This window comes from Danio rerio, chromosome 9, assembly GCF_052040795.2.
Source record: "Danio rerio strain M-AB ecotype USA chromosome 9, GRCz13ab, whole genome shotgun sequence".
Lineage (NCBI taxonomy): Eukaryota > Metazoa > Chordata > Actinopteri > Cypriniformes > Danionidae > Danio > Danio rerio.
In genome coordinates, this window is record NC_141029.1 from 53,407,697 (window position 1) to 53,433,339 (window position 25,643).

Genomic DNA, 25,643 nt, shown 5'->3' on the forward strand with positions numbered 1-25,643 from the left:
AAAAAAAATAAAGTTTCAATTTAGTATTGTTGAAAACTCGTCACATTCAACATTTAATCACTCACTCACTTAGATAGAGATGGGCTTTAAGGAAAATTATCATATAACTATAATCTGGTAAAAGCTGGTATCTCTGGGTACTTACAATGTCCCCTGCAACAGAAAAAAACCCTCTCATTTGGGACTGAGGTTTCTGGGACAAGAGAGATATGACTTGGCCCAGGTTGACAGCAACATGACAGTTTAAAGAATCACACACCAGACGCGCACATTTGAAGGATTTTTAACATGAAACTAATCAGATGGCGCTCTGTGGCTGAAAAATGAACTGCGTCCTGAGCCGTCGCCAGGCGCCGCCGACAGCCGCCGACTTGCGGTGCCGGTGTGTGTATCCTGATAGAAACCTATGTTTAGAATTCTAAAATACATGGCGCTGCGTGGCTTCTGGTGTGCGACCTGCTTTACAGTACGCGCGCGGCGACAACACCCGCTTTAGGTTTCGATCATCTCCAGCTCTTTTTCATCCCCGCTACTAGAAGCACACTCCATTTCCGCATTACTGGATCTGTAGTGACAACAGACCGCAAAGGATTATGGCCACGCCTGGGCTGATGGGAAATGTAGTTTCAGCTACCTCCCGTTCGCTTCATTCGCCTGAGCAAATTTTCTCAGAAGACCTATAGTTTTACCGAGTCATGCGACTACGGTAATATCGAAAAAAATTAATATTGCGGTATGACGGTATTTACAATACCGTTACATCCCTAATATATATATATATATATATATATATATATATATATATATATTTTAGGAGACCCGTTTGTATTCGGACCTGGTGTGAAGATGTGTGAGTGGATTCAAATAAGTATTATGATTGGAAGACAAATTATTATGATGGGATGGCGTTCAGTAGGTCCACCATCATTTCAAGAATGGGTTACAGAACTGGGGAAGGTGGCAGCATATGAAAAATGACATATGGAATACTAGATAAATTGGATGTTTATCAGAGAAGATGGGGAAATTACTTGGCATTTTTGAAGAAGGAACAAGGTCATTGTGGTGAGACGCACACCAAAAATGTAAATATTTATTTATTTATTTATTTATTTATTTATTTATTTATTTATTTATTTATTTATTTATTTTATTTTGTTTTATTTATTTATTTTATTATTATTGTTTATGTTTTATTGTATTGTTACTGTTCCTATGGAGTTTAGTAATAAGTATTTGTGTTTACTGGGTCTATGATAGCAGTACTCAATGACAGTACTGCCACTGTAGGGGAGGGGAGGGGAGGGATAAGGGGATGTTAAAAGAAGGTTAAATGTGTAAAATAATTGTATAGTGAAATTATTGAAGAAAAACAAAACAAAAATTCATCATAAAAAAATAATAACAACAACAACAATAATAATAATAACAATAACAACAACAACAACAACAATAATAATAATAATAATAATAATAATAATAATAATAATAATAACAATAATAATAATAATAATAATAATAATAATAATAATAACAATAATAATAATTATAATAGTCCATGTTCAGTTGTGTTAATCAGGCAGCAGACTGGACACATTCACACTTTACAAGCTCTCAGTTGATTAGACATTTTTGTAGTCTGTCTAGAAAAACAAACACAACAACAGCAACAAAAGACGATCATCACATGCTGTCTATCTTTGTCTGACACTTGCAGAGAGATGTGAATGATTTATTGTTTTCCACTGACTAACGGCATGGAAAATGCTGGGGTGAATTCCAACATTCTTGGAGAGACACATAATGGTAAATGTCTCTTCCAGATGGATTACGATCAAATCCGTCAAACGCTGCCAATTTGGTAATAAAATAGTTGTTGCCATGCAAAGAAATGACAGAGATGAGATCCTGTAGTGACGTGGACACTGTTTTGAGAACAGACTGATGCGCTTACCATTGGGGATCATCAGCTTTCAGCTCAGGGAACCGGGCTAAGAAAAGAGAAGTAATCAATTATTACATCGAAATGTGTTAAAGGAGAACAAAAATGACTCATATGTAATATGATTGTATATAAAACCTTCATGATTAGAGTAAACATTTTAAAGCAAAGATAGACTGTATACTGTTAAGGAAGTATATTATCAAATAATGCATTAATACAACCCAAAATCAGAAAAAGTTGGGACAGTATGGAAAACTCAAATACATAAAGTATCAGGGCCGGAGTGGGACTCTTTTTCAGCCCTGGAGTTTCAAGCCTCAGACCAGCCCACCTCAGTTCACGACTGACTATATTAAAAGAAGGTCATTTCCAATACAGTTTCTAATTACACTATCACGTCTTTTTTTTGAGAAAACAGCTGCTTTAGATCTTTAAATGTTCAACAACCCTAACAGTATTATATGTCTTAGCAATAAAAATGAAAAAAAAAAAATGACCCCAAAAAAACCTTACTCAAATAGGATCAAATCTGGGTCGGCGGCGTCATAATCTAATGTGCTAACCACTGGACCACATCAGTTGTATATTAAAAAGTTGACTCATCTGAGTTTTAACATCATTACCCTGCAGGCTGGTTATAGAGCTGCGGTAAAATAATGAATAAAAAGACTGTGGTCAAGTAAATAGATAAATTAGTTTAAAAAGTGTGACTGGTAAGAGCAACAGATTCTGGAGCTAGGGACACCGGCCATCGCGGCCAAAAAACGGACCTGCCTACCGGGAACTCTCCCGGTCCTCCCGATTAGCCAATCCGGGCCTGTAAAGTAGTGATTTCCAAATTTACTTTGACTTGTATTTCATTGTAGACAATATGAACACAAAATATTTCCTGTTTTGTCTGGTCAACTTCATTTCATTTGTAAGTATACATCCTTTCCTGTCATTCAGACCTGCAACATATTCCAAAATAAGTTGGGACAGGAGCAGTTTAGGGCTGGCAATCAGGTACACTGGTTAAATAATGATGTGATCTGAAAAGTCAACAGGTGATTGTTTTATGATTTGGTACAAAAGCAGCATCCAAGAAAGGTCTAGTCCTTTAGGAGCAAAGATGATCTGAGGAACGCCAGTTTGATAACAAATACATGAGAAAACTATTGAAATGTTTTAAAATAAAGTTCCTCAAAAATAGAGAGGAAGACATTTGGATATGTCACCTTCAACAGTGCAGAACATCACTAAAAGATTCAAGGAATCTGGAGGAATTTTCTGTGTGTAAAGGACAAGGGGTGCAAAGCCTAAGCTGAACGGTGATCTCCGATCCCTCAGGCAGCACTGCATCAAGAATCCACATTCATCTATAAGCCATATCACCACATGGGCTCAGGAATACTTTGGCAAACCTTTGTCATGTATTACAATATGTAGTTTACAATATGTAGATTAGAATGGCTGCATCATTATCCATTTTTAAATCACTTCTTAAAACCTACCTTTTTAGCTTGGCTTTTTAAGATTATTTTAATAGTTCATTCTACCGCAATTATTATTTTTTTTTACATTTTTACAGATGTTTCTCTTGCTTTATTTCTATGTTTTTGTATTCTGTCTTTTATTTTTTACCCTGTCAGCACTTTGGTCAGTCTTGTGACTGACTTTTAAGTGAAGTTTATTTATAAACAAATTTCGAGAGGATCACATGCTTATGATTGTTCACAGCTGTTCCAACTTTAGCCAATGACTGATTATCCTATCAGACGATTCTTAACTCACTATAATAACCAGACTTTTCTCATCTCAATATCTCCGTCTTGAAGAAACCCCCCCACCCAACCCTACTTTCCCTCCTTTCAAACGGGCGTCACGGTGGCCAGAGATTAGTGCTGTTGCTTCACAGCAAGAATGCCCCTGTTTTGAAAGTTTAATTCCTTTCAAAACCAGACGGCATTTCTGTGCGGAGTTTGCTCGTTCTCCCCGTGGTCGCGTGGGTTTTCCCCGGGTCCTCCGGTTTCCTCCCACAGTTCAAAAACAAGCACTCTAAACAATTAATCCAAATTCTTTAGCTAAACTCTGAGTACACCTTTCAGCATCCATATCTGACACTTAGCTACAACAAGCAAGAGGGGGAGTCATCGAGATCTACCTGAGCTTTGCTTCCCGCCTTGCAACGGGAGGGAGCCCAGGGCTCGAGGATCTTATAAGCTCAGGGCTCTCTTCCGGGACAGCACGCCAAACTAGCTTTACTATCAATCATCAGCTAAGTGTGAACTCCTGAAATGTGCTTTATAAATAAACGAACTTGAACTTGAATGTAGTTACATCCACAAATGCCAGTTAAAACTGTACTGAGCCAAAAGAAAGCCCTATGTTAACATTGTCCAGAAGCATTGTCAACTTCTTTGGTCTCTGAGGCATCTGGGATGGACCATCACACAGTGGAAACGTGTACTGTGTATTTCAGGTATCTTTTAGGGAGAAATGGACGCTATGTGCTCTGGACTAAGAAGAAAAGGATCATCCAGACTATTACCAGCAAAGTCAGTCCAAAAGCCAGTCTCTGTCATGGTATGGGGTTGTGTCAGTGCCCTTGGTAAAGGTAACTAGCACTTCTGTGATGCACCATTAATGCTGAAAAGCACATAACGATTTTGGAGCACAATATGCTGCCTTCTTTTCCAGGGACACCCATGCATATTTCATCCAGACAATGTAAAAAAACATTCTGCCCACATTACAAAGTCCTGGCTGCGAAGGAAGAGGATACAGGTACTTGACTGTCCTGCCTGCAGTCCCGACCTGTCTTCAGTAGAGAATGTGTGGTACATTTTGAAGCGCAAAATGCAACAACGAAGACCCCGCACTGTTGCCCACCTTAAGACTTGTTTGCAGTAATAATGGGACACAATTACACCTGAAAGACTTAATCAGCCGGTGTTTTTATATTTGATTGTATCATATGGAAGTGAATAAGAACCTTTTGGTGTTTGGATCATTTTTAGAGTTGATGGTATTCCAAGTACTTCCAAAGGAGCCTTTGGACATCTCATCAGTAATGTTGACAGTAGAAGGATCATCTCTGAAAATATTCAACAAAAACATCATCAACATAACATTGACATTAATATTCCCATATGCACTGTGAAATAAAATAGTAGCTACTTGCTAATACTTTATGTTGAATTAGTTTTACTTCACAGGTCATGTGATGTAATGTAATGTATTTTTTATTTAGTTCCATGTCAGCAACCAAGGCTATCTTCATGGCAGGAATCTTTCAACAATAAATATACAATTTAAAAATTAACAAACAAAATAAAACATAAATTAAATAAGATTTTTTGTGTTAATACATGATAAAAATTCTAAAATCTTTTCTGGTTTCACTTTGTCAAAAATGTCCTTAAAAGAGTTCATTTCATAAAAAGTCCTTCTGGAATCAGTAAAAGCAGGACAGTCCAGTAAAATATGTTTTACAGTAAGAGGAGTTTTGCAGCACAAACACTGAGTAGGGTTTTCACCTTGGAGCAAAAAACCATGTGTAATTCTCGTATGCCCAATACGACATCTGGTAAAAACTACTTGATCAAATCGATTCTTAAAATGTCTTCAAATTCTGTGTGAAGCTTCAGGTTGGATTTCATGTAGTTTATTGTTTTCTAATGCATCCCATTCCTTTTGCCACTTGTTTAAAATGTAAGCATTGATAAAAGGTTTCATCTCTGACGGAGGAATTTGGCATTTGTTCACTACTTGCTTCAAAGCATCTTTAGCAGCTGCATCAGCTGCTATGTGAACTTACAGCAACTAAACGGATTTAACTAAATTCTGTTTCGTGCATCTTATAAAATAAAAACTTAATGAACTTTTTAAAATGCATTATAGTTAAATGAAAACACTTGTGACATTTTGATTATATATTCTATTACAGTGTGTGTGTCGAAACAATAATCAGTACAGACATTTGATGTAGGTTTCACAGATGTATCTTTCTACAGTACCTTGATGCCTAAATAATATTTTCAAGTATACTATCTTACATTTGGATCTATTTTCGTGTATATATTGCACTGTAAAAATGATTAGTTGACTACTTAAAGTAAGGCAATTGTCAACAAATACATACAGTATGCCATCAGATGGTTCTTGTTTTAAATATACCTGACTGTATTTATGATGTCAAATTATTGTTACTGAACACTAACATTTTAGTGGCTGTCTCCAGTAAAAACGTATTATTAAAAAAAAAAACATTTATTTAAAAAATAATCAACAAATATAATTTCCACCATCAAAATATATAGCCCCAACAGCACACAGGAGTTAATCTAACTAACCTTTTCACATAATTAAGTCTTTAAATTGCACTTTTAACTGAATACGAATATCTTACGGATAATAATTAGTAAAATAATATGTACTGTCATCATGGCAAAGACAAAAGAAATCAATTATGTTTACATTTTTTAAAAGTCTCCCTGTTAAACAGCACTTGGGAAGTGTATATACAGCTGAAACCAAAAGTTTACATACACTGTATAAAAAGGCACATAACCATATTATAAGTCAGATGTTAATGTGACTAAAGTTTTTTCTCTTTCAGGTAAGTGTGGATTATCAAATTTGTTTCTATTATGCTTAATAGCAATAAAATGAGATTATTTTTTTTGAGAAATTGTTAGAACTTTTCTTGAAAGTCAAGTTTATATACAATAAGATTCTGCCTCTGGAAAAGCTCAGATGATGGTGTCAAGGTTTTGGAAGTTTCTGATTGGCTGATTGAGGACATTTGAGGAACTAAGATTGAACTGTTTGGCCATAATGACCAGTGTTACATTTGGAGGACAAAGGGGAAAGCTTACAAGCCTACGAACACCATCCCAACTGTGAAGTATGGGGGCGGCAGCATCATGTTGTGGGGCTGTTTTGCTGCAGGAGGGACTGGTCCACTTCACAGCATAGATGGCATCATGAGGAAAGAACATTATGTAGAAATACTGAAGCATATTGCCAAATTAGTTTAAATGTGCTTTAAGGACAACAGAGTGAATGTTTTGGAGTGGCCATCACAAAGCCCTGATCTCAATCCTATAGAAAATTTGTAGGCAGAGTTGAAAAAGCTTGTGCGAGCAAGACAGCCTACAAATCTGACTCAGTTACACCAATTCTGTCAGGAGGAATTGGCTAAAATTCCTTTAAACTATTGTGAGAAGCTTGTGGAAGGATAGTCATTTGACCAAAGATATGCAGTTTAAAAGCAAAGCTAAAAACATACCAAGAAAATGTGAGAAAACTTTTGACTTTCTTGAAATAAATACAAATCCTCAAAAAAAAAGAAAAAAAAATCTCTCATTATTCTGGCATTTAGCAAATGTAAATGATTTAGGTAATCATCAAGGACCTAAAATAGTAAACGTTTAATATGATTTACCATCAGATATTTTTAAAGAAATGGTTATGTTCCTTTTTTTAGAGTGTATGTAAACTTCTGGTTTCATCTGTATAAACATTTCTCATCAATTATATTTAAAGGTCCACATTTAGTAAAATAATTTAATTTTGATTCTGATCTAAAAACAAATAAGCATGCAATGATGTTGAGTACAGAATAAAAACGTATGAGCTTCGGAATGTTTAATAAACCAACAAAAATCTAGTATTGCTATTGTGAGTTAAGTAAAATGAAGTCCATACTTGTAATGTCCCTCCAATGGCACTTGAACGATTCCTTCTTCCTCTGCCAAAATACTTTGCTCCTCCTGGCAGAAAACACAGGGAGAAGCAGCGAGTTTTATTCCCGTCCAGCCAAAGAGAACTTCAGGGACCCTTTGAGATTAAATAACTTTTGCTGAAGGACATTTTGGCAGATCGATTCATGTTCCATTTGCTTGGCATGAAATGAATGCATTGAGACACTGAGGTGGGTGAATCGGGGGGTCTGCCTATAAGAAACGTATCTCGTGGCAATTTCAGCAGCAGTAAAAACATGAGAGGATGTGCCAGAGGGTCAGAAAAGTCTCTCGATGCAGGAAAAACAAACTGCACAAGAAAAAAAAACTGGAGCATCTCCTCATTAAAGCAGGACCTCTCAAAAAACTCCCTTTCATTCAGCATATATATAAATAAACTCAGTCATGCTGCATTCGGTTATTAGGACATTGTCTTCCAAATACTAATTACTGCTGTTATTAAAGGTCTGAATAGTGTAGTTTTTTTGTGCAGATGCCTATTATTTTCCCCTTTAAAATGTCTTCTTTGAAGCAGCTCTCAGTTTGTCGCTGTGCGGTCACTGTGTTTTGCATGGAGGTTATTTCAGAGGCGAAATTTAATAATCCCAATTATGTGATGGATTAGTGCTGCCTAGCAACCACAGACCAAAAATGTGAAATATAAGCACTCTCTCTCTCTCTCTGGTTTGAGTGATGGATCGGAAATTCTGTGTAAAATGATAATGTGTTTACAGTTCCTTGGCTAGAAATATATACATATAATATAATAAGAACTACATGTAACTGATGCCCATATGTCTAAGCTTGCTGTTTGGACACACAGCTCACCGGCCACTTTATTAGGTACACCTTATTAGTAATGGGGTTGGCCTCCCTTTTGCCTTCAGAACTGCCTTAATCCTTCATGACATACTGTAGATTCAACAAGGTACTGGAAATATTCCTCAAAGGTTTTGGTCCATTTTGATATGATAGCTTCACTGCAGATTTGTCGGCTGCACATCCATAATGTGAATCTCCCGTTCTACCACATCCCAAAGGTGCTCTATTGGAATGAGAACTGGTGACTTTGGAGGCCATTTGAGTACAGTGAACTCATTGTTATGTTCAAGAAACCAGTCTGAGATGATTCCCTCTTTATGACATGGTGCGTTATCCTGCTGGAAGTAGCCATCAGAAGATGAGTACACTGTGCTCATAAAGGGATGGACATGGTCAGCAACAATACTCAGGTAGGCTGTGGTGTTGACACAATGCTTAATTGGTACTAATGGGCCCAAAGTGTACCAAGAAAATATCCCCCACACCATTACACCACCACCAGTCTGAACCGATGATACAAGGCAGGATGGATCCATGCTTTCATGTTGTTAATAGCAAATTCTGACCCGACCATCCGAATGTGGCAGCAGAAATGGAGACTCATCAGACCAGACAACGTTTCTCCAATCTCCTATTGTCCAGTTTTGGTGAGCCTGTGCGAATTGTAGCCTCAGTTTTCGATTCTTAGCTGACAGGAGTGGCGCCCGGTGTGGTCTTCTGCTGCTGTAGCCCATCTGCCTCAAGGTTGGACATGTTGTGTGTTCAGAGATGCTCCTCTGTTGACTTCGGTTGTAACAAACCAGTCTGGCCATTCTCCTCTGACCTCTGGCATCAAGGCGGCATTCGTGCCCACAGAACTGCCGCTCACTGGATATAATCTCTTTTTCAGACCATTCTCTGTAAACCCTAGAGATGGTTGTGCGTGAAAATCCCAGTAGATCAGCAGTTTCTGAAATACTCAGACCAGCCCGTCTGGCACCAACAACCATGCCACGTTCAAAGTCACTTAAATCCCCTTTCTTCTCCATTCTGATGCTCGCTTTGAACTGCAGCAGATCATCTTGACCATGTCTGAATGCCTTAATGCATTGAGTTGCTGCCATGGGATTGGCTGATTAGAAATTTGCATTCATGAGCAGTTAGGCAGGTGTACCTAATAAAGTGGCCGGCGAGTGTATATTTTATAATTGTGATACAAAAGTGTATGGAACTTTACAATATATAGTAAAATATGGTAATTACATAAGTTCAAGTTTGAATTTAACATAAATAAAATGGTCACACTTTACAATAAGGTTCATTAGTTAATGTTAAGTAATGCATTTACTAACATGAACAAACAATGAACAATACATCTACTACAGTATTTATTCATGTTAATAAACGTTAGTTGATGAAAATACAGTTGTTCATTGTTAGTTCATGTTAACTCATGGTGCATTAACTAATGTTAACAAGCATGAGTTTAAATGTTAATAATGCATTATTTAGTAAATGTTCAATTATGATTAATAAATGCTGTACATGTGTTGTTCATGATTAGTTCATGTTAGTAAATGCATTAACTAATGAACCTTATTGTAAAGTGTTACCAATAAAATGTATATATATATCATACAGTATATGCACATATATTTTTTTCTAAATATTGATATTTTAAAAAGTTTAGATATTTATTTTGCTCCATTTTATTTACAAATATGTACATATGTTTAAATCTAATAGCTATAATTGTATATGTACAGGGTTTCTTTTAGACCAGTGGTCACCAAACTTGTTCCTGGAGGGCCGGTGTCCTGCAGATTTTAGTTTCAACCCTAATTAAGCACACCTGAACAAGCTAATCAAGGTCTTACTAGGTGTACTTGAAACACCCAGACAGGTGTGTTGAGGCAAGTTGGAGCTAAACCCTGCAGGGACACCGGCCCTCCAGGATCGAGATTTGACCCCTGTTTTAGACCTTTTAAGACCTTTTTAAACCAACTAAACAAAATTTTAACTGAAGGGATAACAATAAAGCAATAAACATATATATATATATATACTCATTCATTTTCCTTCAGCTTAGTCCCATATTTATCAGGGGTCACCATAGCAGAATGAACCGCCAACTATTCCAGCAAATGTTTTACACGGTGCATGCCCTTCCAGCCGCAACCCAGTACTGAATGAAAGACCAAAACAACATTTCAGATGTTTTATAATGTGCTTAGCCTGATGGTTTGTCCAATCACACACATTTTTATCATCACATAATCTCATAGGAGAATCACATAACCTTTTTTAATGCGCATGCTTGAGTTTGTACGGTAAAAGTGTTTCCATCGTAGTTTGTGCGCATCTTTTCTTATCAAATAAATAGTCGATCCTACTTTTTAATCCACATTTTCGAAATGTATGCGCATTTTGGGATTTCCATCAACTGGTTTTTTATGCAAATATGCAAAATGCGCATAAAAATAGGAGAATGGAAACATAGCTAGTGTTATTTTGGGGGTCGCGGGCTGACAATTTTGGGGACCCCTGATCTAAATGATCATGTCCTTAAATTTAGATGGCTCACAGATGGAAACTTTTGCCTCTTTTCAGTAAACTGCTTGTCACTTAATCACTTTGTGCTCTATTTTAACAATCTACTGCACAAAAGCATTAAGGGTGTATCTACATTTTGCTATTTTGGGCATGGAAAAATATGGTATGTCTAACAGGGTTGTGCTTATTCTCTTAATGAGTTCTGGGTGTGTTTTGAGCATAACGCAACTTAAACCAATCAGAGTCTCATCCCCCATTCCTTTTAGAATGTCAGTTGCGTCACACTATGGCACATTTGCCATTTACACTTTGAAAGTGGAAAAACTGAACGCTTTACTAGCAAGAAGACAACAAACCATCTGCAGCGCGAGGATAAAGAACGAGCCTCCTCTATTCAGTAGCTTTACTTTTACTCTTTACTTTACTCCTTTACTTGTGTGGATAAACAGTGTTGTCCTCACTTCACTGAAGACATCCATTAGCCTACATATTTAATTTTGTTTGTTAAGCGCAATGATTTGTTTCAAAACTATTTCTAAATTCAGTTCTAATTTACAGCAAACGAATAAATGAACAATAATAATGAAGTGTGCTCAAACAAATGAGTTATATCCAAACACACATCCCGTTCTTAGGCCCTATATGGTGATGCAGACGTCTCCAAAACCCGACATGTGGACAAATCTAAGCTTGTTTTTAATAAAACAAATAAAAATATGCATTTAATAAATAATACTGCTAATAATAATAACATTATACAAACTATAAAAGCCCCCCAAGATGAAGAAGACATGGAGGCGGTGTTTTTTTATTTATGTAGGCTGGAAAATAATGTTTTGTAATATTTTATTTCATTAATTCTTTTTCATTTGTAAAGATATTTGCGTATTGCTGTACATCCTGTGTGTATTAAGTAGTGTGTAAGCGAGGCGCACAGCTAAAGTGCTCTGCGCTGGACTTTAGACCAGCTTTGATCTGGTCTATTGAAAAATCTATTATAGTTCTCAAAATAGCAATGCGCCTCAACACGCCTCCTTTTTTAGACCAGAACGCCTATGGGCGCATATAAGCGCAAATACATTTGCTATTTAAAGAGCGTGGCGCAAAACGTCAAAACGACTCTTGCGCCGAGCTGAAACTAGCAAACAACAATTGCATCTCACCTTGCGCCGGGTGTATGTTAGGGTCCCTATTAGTTTATCATCTATATATAGTCATTTTGATGTCTGTGCATTTCTTTAGCTCTTTCCTCTCCGCTCAGATCTCGTAAATTGCTGCCTGCATCTAAAAGACGCATGTGTGTCAGTATTAGTGGATGTTGCGTTTGAGGGATGAATAAATCTGACCTCTCGCTCGGCGTCCTCCAGCTTCTTCTTTTTGCTCTCGGGCATCAGGTCATCCAGCCAGCTGAGCTCTCGCTTGGTGAAGATGAAATCCAGCAGCTTCCTAATAAACACCAGCGCCAGCACCTGCCGAGCAGATCACTAATTCAATTATCACATATTACCACACTGACAGAAGTGGAAACAATTAAGAAACGCTTTCAGACACTTGCAAACAATCACTCTGTGTGCTTGACTGATTACATGTTTCAAACCTTCTCATTAGTTTTGTACCTAAATATGAATTTCTTACTGCAGTTTCAAGATATTTGTTATTATCGATGTGTTTTAGGATCCTTGCTCTTTGATTTGTTATAAATACTTTCATTCATTTTATTTATCTCTTTTTTAAATATTGTTGTATACATTCCTTTTCCTTTATGCTTTGGATGCCCTTCCAGCTGCAATATATATATATATATATATATATATATATATATATATATATATATATATATATATATATTTAAGGGTTTACAGAGAATGGTCAGAAAAGGAGAAAATATCCAGTGAGCGGCAGTTTTGGGGCAAATGCCTTGTTGATGATGCCAGAGGTCAGAGGAGAATGGCCAGACTGGTTCCAGCTGATAGAAAGGCAACAGTTACTCAAATAACCACTTGTTACAACCGAGGTCTGCAGAAGAGCATCTCTGAATGCACAACACGTCCAACCTTGAGGCGAAAGGGCTACAGCAGTAGAAGATCACACCAGGTGCCACTCCTGCCACCTAAGAACAGAAAACTGAGGCTACAATTCACACAGACTCACTAATATTGGACAACAGAAGATTGGAGAAACGTTGCCTGGTCTGATGAGTCTCCATTTCTGCTACCATGCTGGGATGGTCGGGTCAGAAATTGGCGTCAGCAACATTAAAGGCAAGGATCCAACCGCCTTGTATCAATGGTTCAGGCTGCTGGTGGGGGTGTAATGGTGTGGGGGATATTTTCTTGGCACACTTTGAGCCCATTAGTGCCAAGTGAGCATCGTGTCAATGCCACAGCCTACCTGAGTATTGTTGCTGACCATGTCCATTGCTTTATGACCACAGTGTCTCCATCTTCTGATGGCTTCTTCCAGCAGGATAACTTGCCATGTCATAAAGCATCTCAGACTGGTTTCATGAACATGACAATGAGTTCACTGTACTCAAATGGCCTCCACAGTCACCAGATCTCAATCCCATAGAGCACCTTTGGGATGTGGTGGAACGGGAGATTTGCATCATGGATGTGCAGCCGACAAATATGCAGTAACTGTGTGATGCTATCATGTCAATATGGAGCAAAATCTTTGAGGAATATTTCCAGTAGCTTGTTGAATCTACGCCACGAAGGATTCTGAAGGCAAAAGGGGGTCCAACCTGGTACTAGTAAGATGTACCTAATAAAGTGGCCGGTGAGTGTATATACAGTATATATACACCAATAGCCAACCACAATCATAAAATCAATTCTAAGACAAAATCAAGCCCCACTATACTTTTTTAAAGCCATTTCACTAACGGTTGCCAAGTTTGCCTTTTCCTGCAGAAGTGGGCTAAGTTTAAGCACTTGCAATGGGTTGTTTTTATATTCTGCGGGTAAAGATTTTAAAATATTGCATCAATTGCACAAATCTTTTTATTCTACCACATTTTTATTCTATCAATAATTAAAACTGTGCTTGATTAGTTTTCGATTGTCTACAGAACGAACCACTGTTATATAATGGCTTGCCTAAATATCCTAATTAGCCTAGTTAAGCCTTTAAATGTCACTTTAAGCTGTATAGAAGTGTCTTAAAAACATCTAGTGAAATATTATGCACTGTCATCATGGCAAAGATAAAATAAATCAGTTATTAGAGATGAGTTAATAAAACTATTATGTTTAGAAATGTGTTGAAAACAATCTTTAAGTTAAACAGAAATTGGGGAAAAATATACAGGATTCAGAAGGGCTATAATTCTGACTTCAACTGTACATATAATGGGTTTACTCTCCCTGTGTTACATGAAAAACAACATTATAATATAACATTATAGTAGTATGTCAGATGTATACCATCATGGGAAAGACGATAGCGGCTCTGGAGGTTTTGATGACCCACAGGAGGACCAGACAGCTGAGCTGGATGATGGTGAACAGGTGAACCTTTCGCAGGGGAACGTGCCTCAGGTAAATGAAGTCTGGCTGGTGTTTAGCCGGCATCCCGAACAATCTCAAACGATCGAAAAACTAAGATCACAAGAAAAAGCAGAAGTAAACATGTCAGAGCAATAGGTAAACATAGGATACACTCCTTCCTTTCTCATGCACCAGTCATAATGGTCAGAAACGCTTCCATGTTTCTACAACTACATAATCCATATCGAAAGTCTTTAATTGTCAGGATTCAGCCACTTCAGTCTTGTTCATTCTTGTTTTAGTGGCAGAGTCCAGACACTAGTCCAGTCATGTCTTGTATGTTGTGCTCGGATCAAGTTTTCTCGAATCAAGCACTCAATTCCTGTCATTGTCTGTCTTCGGGCTCTATTTTGACGATCCATGCGCAGAGCGCAAAACACAGGGCGCAAACGCTTTCAGGGCGTGTCAGAACACATTTTTGCTAATTTAAGGAGGGGGAAAATCTGCTTTGCGCCGTGGCGCATGGTTTAAAAGGGTTGAGTTTATTTTCTTAATGAGTCATAGGTGTGTTTTGAGAATAAACCAATTAGAGTCTCATCTCCCATTCCCTTTAGGAGCCAGCTGCGTCGCCCCAAGAGCGCATTCGCTATTTACAGGACGCAAAGTAAGTCTAAGTGGAGCATCTACTGCGTGAGAATGAGAGATAATGGATTACTTTCACTTTCGCTCTTGGATAGGGAAACCTTTACGCACAGACATCAATTAGAAAAACTATTTTTAACTAAAACGTTTTAAAACTATTTCTAAATTCAGTTCTAATTTCCAGCAAACGAATAAATGAACAATAATAACAAAGTGTGTTCAAAAACCTGAGTTATATCCTAAAACACAAGCTGTGCCCCATATGGTCTAAAACCTGCAGGTGGGCAAATCTAAGCTTGTTTTTAATAAAACAAATATAAATATGGATATAATAAATAATACTGCTAATAATAATAACATTATACAAAAGCAAATTGTTATGAATGAACTGAAAAAGCCTCCCGAGATGAAGAAGACATAAAAGCAGTGATTTTTCATATTTATGTAGGCTAGAAAATAATATGTTTTGTAATATTTTAATCCTTTATATTTATATTCGATATCTATTCTTATTATATCCTATATATATCCTTAATATTTACATTTTTTCATATGTAAAGATATTTGCCTGTTGCTCTCTTGGGCTTATTAGCAGTGTGTAAGCGAGGCGCAACTCTGCGCTGGACTTTAGAAAGGGTTAGTTTTGGTCTAATGAAAAATCTATTGTAGTTTCTCAAAATAGCAACGCGCCAGCAGTGCGCCTCAGAACGCCTTCCTTTTTAGACCAGAACGCCTATGGGTGCACATATGAGCGATAATGCATTTGCTATTTAAACAGCGTAGCGCAACGCCTCAAAGCTACTCTTGCGCCAAGCTGCAACTAGCAAAAAACTTTTGCGCCGCGCCTTGCGTCCCACTGCGCCGGGTGTATGATAGGGCCCTTTGTCTTTGTATCAGTGCCATCTTGGCAGCACTCGGGCCATGCATGCACTCGCATCAGGTTGGGGCACATTTAGGATGCACGCTCTATTCCTGATGTGTTTGTTATTTTCGTTCTCAGCGCTCCAGTCTTGGTTTCGGTTGGCGCTGGAATCGGAAACATGCATGGGTATGTATGTGAGTGCACTGTTAGTGTTTTCATGTATCGTGTTCTTGTGTCTTGCGTTCTGTTTGTGTTGGTGTTGTCTAAGCTCAGGGCTCTGTGTTTACATTGTGGTCACGTGCTTTAGTGTTGTTTCATGTGAACACGTGGTTAATGAGATCTCTCATTGCGTGTTCTAGTCCCGTTTTACACGAGCACATGGCTTGTGTTGTCTCTTTGTGTCATGTGCTCCTCTCTATTATCTAGTCCCACCCTCCTTGTTAACCTATTATTAGTTAATACTGTTCACCTGTCTGATTATTAATTATTTCTTCTTTATAGTCTCCCCATGTCTGCTGTTATTTGCCAGTTCGTCGTCGTTTATTCGTCTTGTCCTGTCGTGTCGTGTCCAGGCTTGTCCAGCCCTGCTTCTCCCTGCCTGCCCAGTCAAGTCTTGTTTTGGTTTGGTCTTTTGTTTTATTTTTATAAAAAATAAATACCTATTTTGTATTATATTTATTATTATATACTCCTCACTGCTTTTCCCCAACCTCAACCCTTGACATTAAATAGTTATATTTAATAGTGCCATTTCTCCAAATTTAGATTCTTTTTGTTATCGTTGTCATTATTTTTTAAGGTCACGAGAGGTTGTTTAAGCATTTCACTGAATGTCCTACTGTAAAAATAAATGTGACAAATAAAACAAATTTTGAATTTAAACAGCAAAAGATTAATCAACATTATTTATGAGAACACAAAACAAGCATTAAAATGATAAAAAACATTTCTTATTTTTAATTCATCTATTTTTTTGAGTCTTCTTCACTCAAAAATGAGTGTAAACAAACCAATTTTGGAGATTTCTTCTGGGGAACTTAATTGTTTTATGTTCAAAGCAGTTAAATTTGTTACGTTAACTTAATTGGTTTGTGTTTGGACAACATGAATGAATTGCGTGGAACCCTGCATTTTTTTACAGTTGGGAAAATTCTTATATGTAAGGTTGCTATGCATATGACAAAAAATATAATAATAGTAATAATTGTTATTATTCAATATTAATGATTATTAATTATTTTAGTCCAGTATGGCCATCATGAGCTTGGAGGACTGCATCATTCACCAAACTTGACTGATTTCTGTGAGAATCTTGGGTGCATTCAGGTTACAATAGATCTCCTGCAGTATTTGTGATGATTGTGATGCAGTTCAACAGATGATTCATCTGAAAAATCCACCTTCTGCCACTTTTCCAAATCATCTAAATTTTTAAATTATATATATATATATATATATATATATATATATATACACACACACACACACACACACACACACATACAAACTTTTATTTTGGATGTGATTAATCATTGACAGCACTAAAATAAACATTATTATTATTATTAATACATACATACATACATGTGTCTGTGTGTGCGTGTTAATAGCTACTAACAGTTACTAAAGTAAACATTTGTCAAAGCTAATTTTGTGATTTTTTTAAAGTAAAAAGTAAATAAATAAATAGTTTACCTGTATTCCTCTCAGTGAAGACGCACCCATGTACAGGAAAACTCCATACAGAACCGGCATTGGAATGAACTGAGGGAACACAATTAACATTTTATTATGATATCCTCCTCCAATAACTAATATAGTAACCTCACAAATCTCTCATTTAAATTGACATTTTCTGTAGGAAGCTTTACAACATTATATTATATTGTACACATATTATAGTGCATAACACATATTATAATGCATAAACATCAGATTAGTCAGTATTGAAGCCAAATCTGGAGCTAATCTAACAATATAACTTACGATAACGGTTAAAAAATTAGTAGCACAAATTTAAATGTTAGTGAAAAAATATTAAGTAAAAATAAAAAAAGAGCAAAAATCAAAAGAAACAAAAAAATGGAATTCTGTAGCTTATATATTTTATATATATATATATATATATATATATATATATATATATATATATATATATATATTTTTTTTTTTTTTTTCAATATTTTGCTTGAATTTAATTGTATCTTTCTATTTCTAAAGATGATTTGTGTCTAAAATAATATTTTAACAAATATATCTGTTTTATTCAAATACACCAAAATATATTAATTATATTCACTGGAAAATAGATACAGATATAGTGTACTCAATTATGCTGAGCTCTATAAAGTTGAAGTCAGAATTTTTGCTCCCCTCTGTATGTTTGCTTCACTTTCTGTTTAACGAAAATAAGATTTTCAACACATTACTCAACATAATAGTTTGTTCTGTAGACAGGCACAGGACGCCAGCATGACGTCATACTGACATTATACCCTAAAGTTGTGTGAGGATGTTGGATTTTGTTTGGAAATATAAATCAGGTTGACATCAATGTCTAATGTGTAATCTAAAATCAACCTAAAATCAACCAAATATCAATATATAATCATGTTACACTTTAATATTGTGTGGACGTTACCACTATGACATCTGTCAGACGTTAGATTTGGGTCACTTTCCAACACAATCTAAAATCAACCAAATATTAGTATAATTTGATGTTGTTATTGGACGTCAAAATATCATTGGTTTTAGACACTGGCTAGACATTGAATTTTGGTCACCTGTCGTCATGACCTTAATCTTACCTAATATTAACATCTTCTGATGTTGTGTGCCTGCTGGGTAAATGTTGCTTAAGGGGGCTAATAATATTGACCGTAAAATGGTTTTAAAAAATTCAATACTGCTTTTATTCTAGCCGAAATAAACCAAATCTGACTTTCTCCAGAAGAAAAAATATTTAAGGAAATAATGTAAAGAATTCTTTGCTCTGTTAAACATCTTTTGGGAAATATTAAACAAATAAATAAATAAAATTTAACAGGAAGGCGAACAATTGACTTCAACTCTATATTATTAATTTTTAATTTTTATAAATAAACTGCATCAATAAATTGCTAATAATTGTTGTCTCTTGAAAGTATGGAGATACAGTAACAGATCTGCAGACCTTCAGCACGGAGGTCATGAATACAGAGCAGCCCATGAGGAGGAAGATCATGAGTCCAGTGACCCGCTGCTCTCTGATGCCCAGGAATTTGGGCTGTTCTCCAGGCGCCGAGCACTCGGACTCCAGCTTCAGACTGTTGACATGAGAGATGGACAGGACGGTCGCCGCCACAAACCATGGCAGGCCCATAATAGAGCAAACGCCCAGCATCACACCCACCATAAACAGGTCCAGATGATACCCACAGCCCTTCTGCAGGAGAAACACATCATCACATCAAGAGTTAAAGTTAGGGTTGCACAATATATGGTGTCAGCATTTATATATTTCAATGTGCGCATCTGCAATAGTCACATCGCAAGATAATCCCAGCAGAGACTGTACTTCCTTCGTCAGCTGAGGATGTTTAACCTGCCACAGGAGCTGCTCGTACAGTTCTACTCAGCTGTCATCCAATCCATCCTCTGCACTTCAATCACCGTCTGGTTCGGCTCAGCTGCCAAAACCGACCTCAGTAGACTACAGCGAATAGTGCGGACTGCTGAACGTATCACTGGCACTACCCTTCCTACACTTCAAGAACTGTACTCTTCCAGAGTGAGTAAAAGGGCTTGCAAAATCCCTCTGGACACCTCGCACCCAGCACACTACCTGTTCGAACTGTTTTTTTTTTTGCCATAATAAAAAATACATTTGTAGAGCAACTCATGTTCTGTTGTGACAAACTTTAATATAAAACTGTCCAAAATATGAACAAAAGCAAGTAATGCATCAAAGTTTGATCAAAAAACATCTTGAATAGTTCTAAAAATCTTTATAATCATTTATATAATTTAGAAAAATACTACAAATTATTAGTTTACTTTAAGCCTAGTTCACACTACAGGATTTAAAACATCAGCAGATCGCTGTGCTGTTCACACTACATGACTTGACTCTGTGTCTTTTAATCTCTGTGGTGTTCACACTACGCAACACTCCGTGAACGATCCACAAGAGGGGGGTCACACACTACATGATCTGACAACATCTCATTCCCCATCAGCTCATTCAAGCTACCAAACCACAGCCAATGAAATTTTGAGGGAGGAGTTGTCAGAAAAAGCTGAACACTATTGGCTGCGTGTGCTGATGACATCACTGACAGCGTTTCAAGCTTTGGAGAAAGCATTTAAAAACATCGTCAAATCAGCTAATTTATCAGCGGATTAATCACTCATCTGCAAGGTTTGAGTGGATAGATACACAGAGAGTTTTTCATTTTTGTAATTTTATAACTCTTTGAAATAAAACTAACATATTTATAACACCCTGCCGCTTTCTAACTATCAGTGTATTTCTTTCTGACATTGTTATTTTTTTTATTACAAAACAGTAAAGAACTGAGCATTTCTGCCTTAAATTACCATATTGGTCAAAATGACTGCATGCATGTCTGATACTTTTCACTGTGACTTTAAATATGTGTGCATTTTCTTGCCTGGCAACTTCCTGCTAACATAAACAAAACTTTCTGATGGCAAAAACATCAATTTACTTCAGATATCTTTCAAAACAGCATATTCTGTGCTGTTAAATAGCTCCTGTTTGAAAGTGAAAATGAAAGCCAAGACCTTTAAGTGTTTTAGTATCTTAACTACATATTTATAGGCTGTATTACCAAAAAAAGATTATATTTTTAGGGTAATGGTGTCATTAAATATGATGCCAGACATTCAAAGCTTAATTTTAATATCTCAATAATAGCTTTGAATGTAAATATGTTGTGACAATATGGCGTTTTACATGAGAACGGTCAGAATGAGCAGTATAGTAATTCTAATAGTTACAGAATTCTAGTTCCACTGTTAATATAGCCTCCTCTCATGTCTGTGCTAACGCAGAATGAAGCGAGTGCACCGATGCCCATTCTGACCAATCACAGATGTTTCTGCTGAGCTCCTGAACACACAGCCATTCAGCTCATGCTGATATGCTCTCTCATTGGCTGCAGCTCGTCACTACATCTGACCACACGTGGGGTTGAGTCGGCCGACTGCTCTGGAATATTTAGCATGCTGAATTTTGGATTTCCGTCTGCGAGGTGTCGGCGACGCGTCAGCGAGCCTCGTTGATGCGTTGCTCAGTAGTTCACACATAAAGAGCGGCGAGCGCCGAGCACCCGCAGATTTCTTCCCGATCACAGCCCGATCTGTCGGCGAGCTCGTTAACTTCCAAATCGGGCTCAAATCAGGCTTAAAATCCTCTAGTGTGAACTAGGCATGAATAATATTAATGATATGACATAGTTCTTTGTACATCTCTGTTTATCCATCTGATTTTAAGGTCAGTTCCTTTTGACCTCCCCCTGTTGTTTTAAAGGATATCACAACAGCGAACGCGTCAAGTATAAAAGCCTCGTCCGTTTTGTGAGGTGTGCGCACAGTCAGCGGAAGTGTGCGACAGGGCGCCAGGCGAAAGTATAAATCAGGCTTTAGACTCCCAAGAAAACAGACAAATAGAGCTATTCAAACTATCTTATGAAACTGTTTTCATATTATAATATTTATCACAGAAAAAAATTGCAATATCCGATTTTTACAATATAATAGTTAAAGGGAGAGTTCCCCCATACTGAAAAAAAAGATTTTGGCTGCTTGTTCAAACTACTTATTTAAAATAGGCTGAAACAATACAATCATACTACTCAGCTCGCATACTGATTTTAGCGTACTACATAGTATGGAAGTATGCGGTTTCGGACGCAGCCATAGGTTTGGAACCACTAAAATGGTGAGTAAATTTTCATTTTGGGGTGAACTTTCTGCTTAACTTTGCACTAAAACTACACTGTAAAAAAGATCCGTTAATTACAGCTTCCGTATTTTGTGATTCTCAAATGTTTTCTGTTTGTTTACGGTTGTGAATTGCAATATGGCAGGATTTTTCAAAGTCTAAGACAGTGGGCCTCCCTTTTGACACAACTTATCCATTGGCGCCCCCCTCCTCCCAAACACACACGCACACACACGCGCACACGTACACACACACACACACACACACACAAAATTCTGGAGGTTTTCCTGCTACCTCATCATGCTTGGTTTGAAGGTGTCGCCGAAGTTTAGCGGGTCTCATGCTGTCATTAGCCAAAATATCTTGTATCTCGTAAATCCTAAACTCAAATACTGATCATCATATCGTCGTCTTTTGGGTTTAAGCCCTGAACTGGAAGGCTTTGAATAGGGGGGTCTCAGAAACCGATCCATTGTATTAGCAGGCATATACCTGTATTGGCGGGCTAGCCAAACAGAAGCGAATTCACAGCTATGGCTTTCTGGGTAAAAAAGGTTTTCTTATTTTAGTCGTATTATTTTTTTTAGCTTTGTTTTTTAAAACGTTTAAATATAATAAAAAATACATATAACAATTAAACTTTATAATTATATTTTTATTATATAATTTTTTTCCCGCGCCTCCCCTGACATGCTCTGGCGCCCCCCAGGGGAGGCGCGCCTCACACTTTGAAAACCCCTGCATTATGGGATGTAAATCTCTTATCTGTCGACTTTTGATGTTGAAAATTCAACTCTACAGTTTAACAAAGTGACTTTCACTGACATTTTAGTAGTTTAAAATAATGTATAAGAGATGATATATAGAGAAATAAGTCTGTAAAATACCGAAAAATGTACTGGCAGTTTATTACAAAGTGTTTGTTGCATAATACACAACACCAACTCAGACAATATATCACTTTAAACTATTATAAATATTCAAGTAACTTTTACAACTTTTCAAAATTAAAAGTTGTCAGAAGAAAGATCAAGCTCCTATAATGCAATTCAAAAGCAGAAATAAATGAGGAAAAATAAAACATTAATCACAAAATACGGAAAACTGTCAATTTTTTTATAGACATTGTAAGTAGTAATTGTGAAATGCGCTGGCATTTCTCTGTTTTTTGTGCGTCTGACCTTCAGCTTGTGCTCTTTCCGGTTGATGATGACGGCTGTGATCTGCTGGTCCATGAAGATGAGGATGGTGCACAGAAGAGCAGGAATGACTGTGATCACACACGTCCACCACGGGTTTGGACCTAACGGGCTAATCAGCCACCCACGATCATCACGAGTTGGCTGAAAACAAACAAATATGTTGGTAACATCTATTCTTATTCAAGACTATTAATGTGTGTACATATATACACACAGTTGAAGTAAGAGTTATTCGCCCCCCTTTGATTTTTTTTCTTTTTTTAAATATTTCCCAAATGATGTGTAACAGAGCAAGGAGATTTTCACAGTATGTCTGATAATATTTTTTCTTCTGGAGAAATTCTTATTTGTTTTATTTCGGCCAGAATTAAAAAAAAAGAAAAGCAATTAAAAATTTTTTAAAAAACATTTTAGGGGTAATATTATTAGCCCCTTTATGCAATATATTTTTTCGATAGTTTACAGAACCATCATTGTACAATAACTTGCCTAATTACTCTGACCTACTTAGTTAACCTAATTAACCTAGTTAAGCCTTTATATGTCACTTTAAGCTGCATAGAAGTGTCTTTAAAAATATCTAGTCAAATATTATTTACTGTCATCATGGCATAAAGATAAAATAAATCAGTTTTAGAGATGAGTTATTAAAATTATTATGTGTAGAACTGTGTTGAAAAAATCTGCTCTCCAATAAACAGAAATTGGGGAAAAAAATAAACAGGGAGGCTAATAATTCAGGGGAACTAATAATTCTGACTTTTACTATATATATATATATATATATATATATATATATATATATATAATTTTTTTTTTTTATGCTGAGTAACAGTTAATATACGCCTAACATAATAATCTTTGAGCATTGTGTTTTGTTATTGTGAAGTACATAATTAGCAGCACACACCATACACACGTTGCCTAACACATGTTGCCTAAACACAGATCAATTGTGTGGAACCCAGCATTTCGTACAGTACACTCAAAAATTACATTCTTGCTGGTTGTTCAAGCCTCTTATTTAATATGAGCTGAATCAACAATTCTGGAGTGTTTTTGGGACAACTTAATTGCTTTACGTTAAATTTTCAAAAACAATTTAGTTAACTTAAAAAATAAAACAATGCTTATAAACAATGTATAGAGTTTGAAATCAATGTCAGTATATAATATGTATGAAATATGGTGTCATTATTACTTCAAAATGTTTAAGTGTCATTTAAATAAAAGCTAAAAGGCCCATTAAAAAAAAAAAAAAAAATTATATATATATATATATATATATATATATATATATATATATATATATATATATATATATATATATATATATATATATAATTTTGTTTGTATTCTGTATGCTTTGAGGTTTTTCATGTTTTTTCAGGATTTCATGTTGTACTGAGTTAAGTAGTTTAATTACGTATTGGGTAATTAAATTACTTGTCAGACAAATTAATTAAAAAAGTAATTTAAACTAAATTTTAATGATGTAATAAGTAACTAATTCATTTTTTGAGGTAACTTAAGCAACACTACACTCTAAAAAGTGCTGGGTTATTTCAACCCAATTCTGGGTGTAATAGGGACTGAGCCAACTGCTGAGTTAATTTTTCTTAATTAAATTAATAGGATCAAATTTAACCCATTGTTTGGTTTAGTCCATATTTTACACAATTTGGGTTTAAATAATAATAATAATGATTTTTTTTAAATAAGGTTGACCTGTTTTTTTCCCCCACATAATAATTTAAACATAAGTTATTACCAAACCTTAAACTCATTGGGGACCTGCAGTTTGGGTGAAGGCACCCCGAGAGCGTAATCCACCAGAACCATAGTGACAATAGTGATGAACACCGCAAAATCACTGATGATGGATCTGACCTGGAGGAAACATGAAGCAGAAATTACTCAGCAGTAACACTAGAGGGCGCCAGGACGCAAATAACTAGAACTGATGGCAAATACAGCTGAAGTCAGAATTATTAGCCCTCCTCTGAATTTATTTTCCTTTTTAAATATTGCCCAATTGATGTTTAACAAAGCAAGGAAATTTTCACTGTATTTGGTATAATATTTTTTCTATAAAGACTTATTTGTTTTATTTCAGCTAGAATAAATGTAGTTTTAGATTATTTTAAAACTATTTTAAGGTCAATATTATTAGCCCCCTTAAGAAATACTTTCCTAATTACCCTAACTTGCCTAATTAACCTATTAAGCCTTTAAATGTCACTTTAAGCTGAATACTAGTATCTAAAATATCTAGTTAAATATTATGTACTGTCATCATGGCAAAATAAATCAGTTATTAAAGATGAGTTATTAAAACTATTATGATTAGAAATATGTTGAAAAAAATCTGCTCTCTGTTAAACAGAAATTGTGGTTAATAAATCAGGAGGGCTAATAGTTCTGACTTCAGCTGTATATATAGCGCTGCAGCAGCTCTCAGACGAGACAGT

General features: G+C 36.2%; 2 protein-coding genes across 9 annotated transcripts in view; one reads left to right on the plus strand and one right to left on the minus strand.

Annotated features, from left to right (window-relative positions):
• fap (fibroblast activation protein, alpha) overlaps positions 1 to 10,471 on the plus strand; it is a 73,397-nt gene extending 62,926 nt beyond the window's left edge. Inside the window, exon 22 of the transcript XR_015499936.1 lies at positions 10,452 to 10,471. The gene's annotated coding sequence lies outside the window, so the exon portion shown is untranslated. The remainder of the gene's footprint in view (positions 1 to 10,451) is intronic.
• The window catches only part of slc4a10b (solute carrier family 4 member 10b), a 149,361-nt gene that overhangs the window by 8,248 nt on the left and 115,470 nt on the right, over positions 1 to 25,643 (minus strand). For all 8 annotated transcript variants that reach the window (XR_015499921.1, XR_015499919.1, XR_015499920.1 and 5 more), the window contains 9 exons: positions 24,949 to 25,062; positions 23,152 to 23,313; positions 19,196 to 19,447; positions 17,716 to 17,784; positions 14,454 to 14,627; positions 12,372 to 12,494; positions 7,637 to 7,701; positions 4,920 to 5,021; positions 1,955 to 1,991 (listed from right to left, as the gene is read on the minus strand). Coding sequence is in view for 4 of the 8 variants with exons in the window: in XM_087268457.1 (XP_087124583.1) it covers positions 1,979 to 1,991; positions 4,920 to 5,021; positions 7,637 to 7,701; positions 12,372 to 12,494; positions 14,454 to 14,627; positions 17,716 to 17,784; positions 19,196 to 19,447; positions 23,152 to 23,313; positions 24,949 to 25,062 (1,074 nt within the window). In the remaining 4 variants the exon portion in view is untranslated. The remainder of the gene's footprint in view (positions 1 to 1,954; positions 1,992 to 4,919; positions 5,022 to 7,636; positions 7,702 to 12,371; positions 12,495 to 14,453; positions 14,628 to 17,715; positions 17,785 to 19,195; positions 19,448 to 23,151; positions 23,314 to 24,948; positions 25,063 to 25,643) is intronic.